The sequence below is a fragment of the Taeniopygia guttata genome, chromosome 5, assembly GCF_048771995.1.
Source record: "Taeniopygia guttata chromosome 5, bTaeGut7.mat, whole genome shotgun sequence".
Taxonomy (NCBI): Eukaryota; Metazoa; Chordata; class Aves; order Passeriformes; family Estrildidae; genus Taeniopygia; species Taeniopygia guttata.
In genome coordinates, this window is record NC_133030.1 from 30,844,548 (window position 1) to 30,853,897 (window position 9,350).

At 43.5% G+C, this 9,350-nt stretch overlaps 1 protein-coding gene across 1 annotated transcript; it reads left to right on the forward strand.

Annotated features, from left to right (window-relative positions):
* The first annotated feature begins 171 nt into the window (after positions 1-171).
* SYNJ2BP (synaptojanin 2 binding protein) lies at positions 172-9,075 on the forward strand. Its single transcript, XM_012574274.5, has 4 exons — positions 172-614; positions 4,428-4,564; positions 6,043-6,138; positions 7,603-9,075. Exons 1-4 carry the CDS (start codon positions 548-550, stop codon positions 7,741-7,743), a joined length of 441 nt encoding a protein of 146 aa, XP_012429728.2. The 5' UTR covers positions 172-547; the 3' UTR covers positions 7,744-9,075.
* The last annotated feature ends 275 nt before the right edge of the window (positions 9,076-9,350 follow it).

The window sequence follows — 9,350 nt, forward strand, 5'->3', positions numbered from 1 at the left end:
TTTTTCAAATCCTCAAACCAAACACCTTCTACAGGATCTAATTAAATATTTCTTGCCCCAGCAGCAGCACGGTGCTTCTGTGCACCGTTTGTATTTCTGAATATAGATCACTTTATTGCTCTCTGTCCTACTTGCCCAGCTATGTATTGGGCTCTTGCTCCTGCCCAGCACGGTCGGGTCTGTGTTTCAGTTTACTGAGAGGACAGTTTAAAGGGCTGGGAACAGGTCACGTATCGCCCTTCTCTCCTACGCCTACCCCAGCCAACTATGGCCTGTTCCTTAACCTTCCTAAGGAAACCAGCTCCAGCCTGGGCAGCAAGGCAGGGCCAGGCTCAGCTGCCGCGCAGGGGCCAGGGAAGGTGCGGGGCAGGAGGCGCTGTGCTGCTCCCCGGGCCCGCTGCTCTTCCGCCCCTGCGGTGAGCGCCGGCGGCTGCCCCGGGCGCCGGCGGGAGCAGCCCCGTCCCGCGGGGACTACAACTCCCAGCGCTCCGCTGGGAGGAGGTGAGAGCGGCTGCCCCGGGAGCCGAGTTCTCCTTCAGGCCGCAGCATGAACGGCAGCGTGGCGAGCGGCGGCTACTCCGAGGAGATCATCAGCCTCACCCGCAGACCCTCAGGTAAGGCGGGGGCGGCCTCTCCGCGCCGGGGCCGCGGCGCTCCCGGGCCGGGGCGGCCGCGCCGAGGCCTGCGCTGCCCCGGCGAGCCCGGAGCGGAAGCGCGGGGTGGCGGCGGCCGGCGGGGCGGCCGTGGCGGGCACCGGGGCGGCGGAGCGGCGGAGGGAGGGTCGGTCCCGGTGGCGAGGATAGAAGCGTAGCGCCCAGAGGTGCCGGCCCCATGGGCCTTCCTTGGAAATAGCCGTGGCGGGTGCGCTGCTGCGGGAAAAGCTCCTGCTCTGAGGGAGAGCTGGCTGGGTCAGAGTCCGTCCTCTGCGAGAGCTCCGGTGGACGCTGGTGTCCCTGCGGACAACTCGCCTCCGGTTTTCCCTGGAAGTTGCCATCTCCGGTGGAGCTATTGCTTCCAAGTGCGGCCGAGCACCCAGACGCGTTGGGTACTCTGAGTCAGGGGCCATTGGAAAACTATGCCCAAGTGGCCGTCCCCTGTATTGTCAGCTTGGTGCTCACTGTGCGGCGTACCTTGAGATGCTTTGGAGTGTGAGAGAGAGGAGCATAGCCTGGAAGGAAGAGGGAATAGGGCAGTTCGTGGGGCATTTTTTGGCTTTGCTTTTCATGTCTCAACAGCAGGTGCACTCATGGAAACCTTACGTTTTTACAGGATTTATGGTACCATTCAGATGTCACTTTCAGAAGTGAGGCAAGCTGGCACAAAACGTACATGGCGGCTTCAGAAGGGCTTTTGGAACTAGAGTTGTACTTTGGTGTTTGAGGCCTTCTCTTTAATTTAAACCAGTAGGGAGAAAACATGGCAGCCCTTCTGTTCTGCGCAACTGCTTGGGTGCGGCTGCTGGCCAGCCTTGGCTCCAGGGGCTCCCCAGAGCCCAGCACCCACGTTGTTGGTGTGTGCGTTTCCTTTCTCTGGGGTGCAGGTAAATCCCGTGCAGGGCTGATGCTGGTCCAGGCCCTCATGCTTGGGATCAGAACCCAGAGGGTGTGAGCAGCCCTTTGCCTCCCCGCTGCCAGATTGGCATCTGGTCTGAAAGCTAGGTAGCCCTACTTGCATAGCCATGAGCTTAAGCTAATGAAGCTGTGCTTGTCAGGGAAAACTGTGCCAAATGAAGCTGGTTCCGATGGGAATGCTGTTTCCATACATCTGGGGAGCTAAACTTTTAAGGAAGGTGTAAGGAAATATTAAAGGGCAGAGTTGAGAATGGTCTTGAATGTGACCACTGTGATTTCAGTCTCGATTACTATGAGCAGCATTTGTCCAGTCATTGAGATGGGCTGTGCATCTTTAGATTTAGGTTTCTTACCATGTTACTCAATTTGAAGGTCCTATATCCCCTTACGGACTTGATGCACTTGCCATGTGAATTATTACTCATTTCTGTGGAAGGAACAAAACTTATCTGTGAAGTACGATTGGATACTGTAATCTCTTGAATTGGACTTTGCAACTTTTAAAATATGTCTGATGCTAAACACCTCTGGCAAAAGTTTGCGTTTGTTGTGAATGTATTTTTAGTAGCAGGACAGTGTATATTTATATTTTTCAAATTTTCTTATATTCAGTTTCTCATTTCCTAATCCTGCCAGTCCTGTTTGGTTTTTTTTTTAAGGCATTTTTGAAGGAATTTTTTTAGTTCAGAGAGGGTAAGTGAGGCATAGGGAGGTCTGCAGCATCAGAGAGGGTCAGTAATTTAGCCCAGAGCCTGCTTCTAAAGCTCTGCCATTCTGCTTCTGGTCCCTGGTAGACAAGAGATTTAGGGCTATGTGCTCTCTCCCCTTGCTCCTTTTCTTCCAAATGTGCTGTGCCTCTTTCTGTGACTGCATGAACTGGAAGGAAGAGAATAGCAAAGAGCTTGAGGATTGATAGGGAAGGTATTTTTAGGCAGAGTGCAAGTCTGAGTGCTGGAAAGACACAGTGAAAAAGCCCTGTGAGTACTTAACTTGGTCTAGCACAAACTGCTGCCTCTTTGTCATGAAGACCTGCCTCTGGTGATGGAAGCTGTGAATCTTGATTATTTTTCCAGTTATGGGTAAAAAGTTGCAAAATGTATACTTTTTTCATACATATATATATATATATTTTAGAGGTTTTATATATGAGAGAGTATCAATGTATTCTGAGATCCTAATTCCTTCTTTCTGGCTTTTTAATAAGTGTTGATGAAACGTTATACTTTCCGTAGTATTGATTTCTCCCTTTCCTAAATTATTTGCTTTATGGCAAATAATATTTAGGAATGTGGATTTTATAATTTTTTTCTTTTCATTTTCTATTGAAAGGTGTATTACTGTGCACAACTGGTCCTTCTTGTAACAGATATTATTCTAGTTGAAATGTCAGTATTTCTTAAATTTTCTCTTGCTTTCATTTTTTCCTCACTTGTCTGAAGCTGCCAGGAAGGGAAGGAAAAAAAGGTGTGGCAAAATTGCTGCTAATATTATTTACTTCCCAGCTGTAGATGCACACTTAAAATACCATGACTCATTTTGTAAATGCTTTGATCTCCTGTGACTAATTTAAAATGCTGCTTCCCAGCAGGCATAAGGTGGTTTTACTTTCATTTGAAACTCTGCTTCCCAAGGTTTACAGTCCCAAGTTTGAGAGAAAATAAGAAAGAAAATGAAAACACATAAATCAATCTGGCTAAACGTGGGCAGAACTTGCCCTCAGCTGTTCTTGACAGTAGCTTTTGGATGACTGGTTCATGTCAGAAAAAAAAAGTTGGGTTTTTTCCATTTACTTTAATTGAGTATTTGATTTTTTCCCTTTCTCCTTGGCCTTTTCTTTCTTTTTTCATTTCATGCATCTTGGGGAATCTTTTCTGTCCCTTGTAATGCATTTTTATTTAGAGAGAAACTTAGCTGCATGTACAGTGGGGAGTCTCATAATCTTTGGGCTTCCAGATTTTAAATTCAACTTGTTCTTCTGGGTTTCAATGAAACAAGAAGTCTTAACTTTAATCTAGAAGCTGGATCCAGATAGATAGCTGTAACTGAGGTTTCCTTTAAAGAATAATACAAAATGGCAAAAATATATAGTGGGCATCAGTTTTAATAAATGTATGTATATTCCTTTCTGTTTTGCATTAAATCTGCAAACTTTGTCTGTATTTCCTATCATGTTTGAATGCATGAACAGAAGAAAGTGATTGTGTACAATTTGAAGTAGCTTCATGTAGCCTAATCTTGTACTTGGAAGCAAAGCACACCATTTCCAGCTCCTGGAATGGAAGGGGTGTCTTCTGAGCTCTAGGTGCCCTCAAGATAGTAGCACAGTTCTCCTTGCCTGTTTCCCCATCTGTAGACAGGGTCTAATGCTCCTTGCCTTTCCTTACCCTGTTTCCCAGCTCAAAACACTTGTCAGAGGTGATTTCTTGTAGCTCAAAGGTAGTGATTTACTATAATCTCATGTGAAATGCAGAATACTTTCATTTTCTTTCATGTTGTGGTGAAGAAGTTCATTCCTGCTGAGGGCTGAATCAGTGTCTCAGAAATGATGGCATGCCCCTCACTATTCCACAGCACCCACCTGAAACAGCTCACAGGTGTTTTGTGTTATGAAGCATTAGGCAAATGGGGTCCTCAGGCATTTAGTGTCTCTTCTCTGCTTTCAAGACTAGTTTTATGAGAATAACTTTTCTAGACAATGGTGGTTGGAAAGAATAATGCAGATTTGTGTGCTGTGAGTTTTTGTATGGTGGAGAAAGCCAGGCAGTATGGGAGAGTGCAGTCCCCAATGAGCAAGACAGCAAGAACATTTGAAGCTTTGAGCTTTTTCTCATCATCTTTCTCTTTGGCTCGCCTTAGGGTTGGGCTTCAACATTGTTGGTGGGACAGATCAGCAGTACATTGCCAATGACAACAGCATCTATGTCAGCTGGATCAAAAAGGATGGGGCAGCTTACCTTGATGGCCGATTACAAGAAGGAGATAAAATTTTAGCGGTAAGCCCTTTCTTCTGTTGTCCCCTGTGTTCTTGATCAGTGGTGTGATGTGAGAGGCAGGTTTTCCTTCACAGTGCATAGAGAGGAGGGATGTGGTGAATGAATTAGATGATCCCAAGCAAACTCCATGTAGGAGCTGCCTGGGGGTCTGGGGAGAGCTCTGAGCACTAGGGAGGTGAGTGCCTCTACACATGGGCTCGTCTCCTCTGCCTTCTTGATTTGCCACGGAAATGCTTTGTGGTGCTGTGCTTGTGTTTTCTCTGTGACTTGCCTCCCTAAGGTTTTAGAATCCATCAAGCATTCTCTTGTTCAGGATGGATTATCATTTACACACATGTAAATAAAGGTTTTCCACCTCTTAAATGTCCATTTTTTTGACTGGTAATCCGTGATTTCTGATCCTTTTTCGCAGGGGGATTTTTAGACTATAAAACTTCTAGGCCGTAATATTCTTCTCTTCATTTCAGCTCCTCAAGAATAACATAGGCTGCTTCTCCTTTTAGAAAATTGTTTTCAAGTGTCTGATATTCACACCCACTGGTTCTTCATGCACGAAACAAGCTTTACAAAGTGATGGGTGAAGAAATAGCCTCTCCTAGTATGAGACACAACCTTTTTGTACTCCCTAATTTTCTTTTACACTTGCTTATTTTTTTCCACATGTGATCTTTTTAGCCTCTTATCTTGCACTAAATGGAGCTTATTATTGATCCAGAAAGTGATATTAAGTTAAATAGAGACTATTATCTTTTTCCTTACAGTTTAATATTTATGTACTTGTGTTTGGGGTGTCTAAATATGAAGAGAAGGGAGGCACTGGATGTGATCTTAGGGGATACAATTAGGGGTAATGGGGGTGAAAATGAAAAAGTAGGATGAATTCACTCAGTGATGAAATCAAGTACCATGGTCTATTACTTTAAATTAAGAAAAATCCTAACACTTGCAAGTGGATCAAGTGGATGCCAAGAAGTATGAGTGTAATTTTTTTTTGGTTGGTTTTGCTACATCAGTGTGCTTATAAGTGTGTTTACAGAACTCTCTCAAACAGAGGGATTTCAAAGGTACACCAGTAGATGAAACAAGGGAAGAGACTTAAAATAATAATTTTGCTGTAGCTGCTCTTTTATGTTCATTAGCTCTCAGAATCACACCTTTGATTTGTTTCCAGTAAAGCAGCAGCATCAGAAGCTGCTATTGACATAAGTGTTTTCTTTTATTATTATTTTGCTTCTAGTTTTTTTCAGTACCTCCATGTTTTCACTTGGAGTTTCTCATGTTCTGTCTCAACATATAAAAATACATCATAATATTAATTAATTAATTAGAATCTTTATGATGGCAGTATCATGCCCCAAATGTAGAATTTTGTGTAACATGAAGATTTTTTTGTCTTATTCTTCATAGGTTAGCCTGCATCATTGAAAATTTGTTTTCTTTACCTTCAGCATCTGGCTCTCCTTTTCCTTTTTTGCTAGATTAATGGCAAAGACTTGAAGGATTTGCGGCACAAGGATGCTGTGGAACTGTTCAGGAATGCCGGCTATTATGTGTCTCTGAAAATCCAGCGCAGGGTATGTTTTACCTCCTTCTTAGGGTTATTTCTGCCTCACTTTAGACTGGTTTCTATGATTGGTGGCTGTGCATGAGGAAGAAGAGTACTGTGTCCAGGTGCTCAGTCTAATATGTGCATATAAAAATTTTGTTTGACCTATGACCTTCTCTTATTGCCTCAACTGTAATTGTCTCTGTATTACTTTGTAACCAGTGTAACTTTTTTATTGGTGAAAAGGTGAGTTTGGAGATGTCCCCAGGTCGTTGTTTTGCTGGAGTATGTTGTGTTTGCTCACTGTTCTCCTTTCTCAGAGGTAAAGCTTTGTGTGTGAATACAGAATCTCACGTTGCCCAATTTTATTTCAGTGGCCAAAATCTTACTGGAGACAGAACTCCTTTTGTTTCAGAGGCCCTCACTCAAGTTAGTATTGAAATGTGTGTGCAGCCCTATGCTACAAAAGAGGCACTGAGGTGCTGGAACATATCCAGAGAAGAGTAATAAAGCAGGTGGAGGATCTGGAGCACAAGTCTGATGAGGAGCAGCTGAGGCAGCTGAGGGAGTTTAGCCTGGAGAAAAGGAGGTTCAGAGAAGACTCTATCGCTCTCCACAACTGCCTGGAAGGAGGCTGTAGCCAGGTGGGGGTTGGTCTCTTCTCCCAGGCAACAAGTGACTGGACAAATGGTGACATCTTCAAGTTGTACCAGTTTAGATTAGGTATTAGAAATTTTTTCACTGAAAAAAGGTTGTCAAGTAGTGGAACAGGATGCTGAGGGAAGTGGTTGTGTCACCATTCCTGAAGGCATTTTAAAAATGTGCCGATGTGGTGCTTAGTTTAATGGTAAACTGGGCAGTGCTGGGTTAATGGTTGGACTTAGAGGTCTTTCCAATGTAAATGATTTTATGATAATAGGAAATATGGACTGCTATGCTTTAAATATACTAGCACCATTTTAGATGTAAAAAGAGATAAATCCTTAATCCCCAGATAGATTAGTATTTCTTTTGTAAACTTCCATGCTATCCAAAGCATGTTGGTGGGGAGAGGTGGCTTGAGATCCTTTTTGTACTCCCCTAACAAAGTAGTAAGTCTTCTGGACTGGTGTATAAGGCAGGTAAGAAAACCAGAGAGAATTACTGATGTCTTTTTCCTGGTAAAGAGAGTAGGAAATGGTGTGGTGGCAAGTGCATCAAGGGGTGACTGGGTATGTGTGTGTTAGTTCTTCTGCTGTATGAGGAGTGTCCTGCTCCACTTGAGTCCTGGTTTAGAAACTGTCAGAGAAACATGAGGGTGCCTGGTAGAGACTGGGTACCCTGCATTTATGATCAGTTCATCCTAAACTGTTTTAACCCTCCATGTGTGGAGTCTGCAGGTGCCTAGGTAAACTATTTTGAACATGCTTACAGAACCTCCTGGTCCAGACACAGAACTGGGAGCTCTCTTCTTATGGGTTCTGACATAAATAATTTTTTTTTTCCCTTGTAGCTGCAGCCACAGAATGGCCCTGTGGGTCATGGAAGAGATGGAGAATCAGGTGGGCTTCCTCTGGCAGCTATTCTTGTGCCAGGCCTGGCTCTTGCTGCGACAGCAGTCTGGATCTTGCTGAGGTATCGACAGCGGATGTGAAGAGTTCACGTCTGGGATATCACTGCGTGTTTTACACAGCTATGATGCAATTTAAATACAGAGAATCAACAATCTTATCACAAACTGATGCCAAAAAGGATCATTGCCTATCATCAAAGTTGCTGCTGATGTTCGTATATATTGATTTTGTAGTAGGGTGAATAGAAGCAGAGAGAAAAAAGGGAAGGGAGATTGTGTTTATGTAAAGAGTTGGATAGCTGTATTTTTTGACAAATCTGAGGAGGTTTTGACATCCTCCTCTATTTTGCACCATGAACTTTGAAATACACTCATCAATTCCACATTTTAAGGTTTAACTTTTGGTTAAAGGGAGTGGGAGTTGGGGTGGTTTTAAATCAAAAACACTTTCTAGAGGCTTTGCCTTGTTTCCACAGAATTTTTTTTTTAATCTAATGAATTCTGTCCGAACCATGAATAAAGAGGAGCAATGCAAAGGCTATATTATTTTTCCCATTGAAGTTTTGTTGGTTGTTGCTAAATAAATGCCTTAAATGTGTAAAATCTGATCTGTGGTTTCACAGGTGAAATCTTCAGTGTAGCTGCTCATTTAACAGCAATACGCAGTATTGGTGAGACATTTTGCCAGTTGTGGAAAGATAGAAGATAGCTTGCTGCTAGAAGATTTTGATTGTCAAAATTATTGCTAATTTTTGGGTCAGAGCTGTAAGAGAAAGCTTCCCACAAAATGCTAGCATACTGGAGAGAGACAAACACAACTGAATCACAAGGATAAGTGGTGACAAGAGATTCAGGCATGCTGAAGCTGCAGAAGAGTCTTTAAATTAGTTGTGAAGCAATAGTTCCTGCATTCATCAAGTGAAGTCTGCATCTCTCAGGTTAGAGGTCTCTTGGGGGTTATTTTTTGCACAGGGAATACTTCAGGTAAAGTTTTCTGTAGCAGCTAACTTGCTCTCTGCAGTCAGGAAAATCTTGATGATTGAAAGGGAGAAGCTGAGAGCAGGCTGGGATTGTCCTGGCTTTTGCTTGTTTGTGAAGAGTTATGTGATGTTCAGGGGATGGGCTGTCAGCTTTAAGCCAGGGTAAAGCCTAGCAGGTAAAACCAGAGGGAAGAGACCCTCCTCTGGAAAGTATATGGCTGAATTTACCTCCAGGGTCTCATCTCCTCACTGTGATTTGAATAGTTTTAAATGCCCCAGCTGATAGGAGCTCTGTAGGTAAGACCTGTTTCTCTTGTCTCCAAGAAATCAATATGTTTTGTTGTTTTTGTAAAAGAAAAGCAAAATGCATGGTCTGGTCTGTATGATGCCAAAGAACGAGATCACATATTCAATATATGTTTTCAAAGAAAAACTGGTGTATTGGTGCTTTACTTATCTCTATTCTCATAGGACATTGCTGATGTATTTGAAATTGTTGTGTTTGCTCAGGGCTGTGTTCCTGCTGTCTGCTGGAGACAGAAGTGGTTATGCTGTTGAACATGGCTTTCCTAAATCATCTTGGAGTTTCAGAGCACTTGGACCACATGAAATCTTGTTTGTCCTATAGACTGCTCTAGTGTAAGGGGAAGAGGAAACAGGAGGAATTTTGCTCCATGCTCTTAAGGGACTTTGGGAACAATATTGATG

Excerpts from the sequence above, each read along its gene's own strand:
- SYNJ2BP (XM_012574274.5), top strand. The coding sequence starts at position 548 with ATGAACGGCAGCGTGGCGAGCGGCGGCTACTCCGAGGAGATCATCAGC. Across the intron at positions 615-4,427 it reads CCTCACCCGCAGACCCTCAG|GGTTGGGCTTCAACATTGTT; the intron begins GTAAGGCGGGGG and ends GGCTCGCCTTAG. Across the intron at positions 4,565-6,042 it reads AAGGAGATAAAATTTTAGCG|ATTAATGGCAAAGACTTGAA; the intron begins GTAAGCCCTTTC and ends CTTTTTTGCTAG.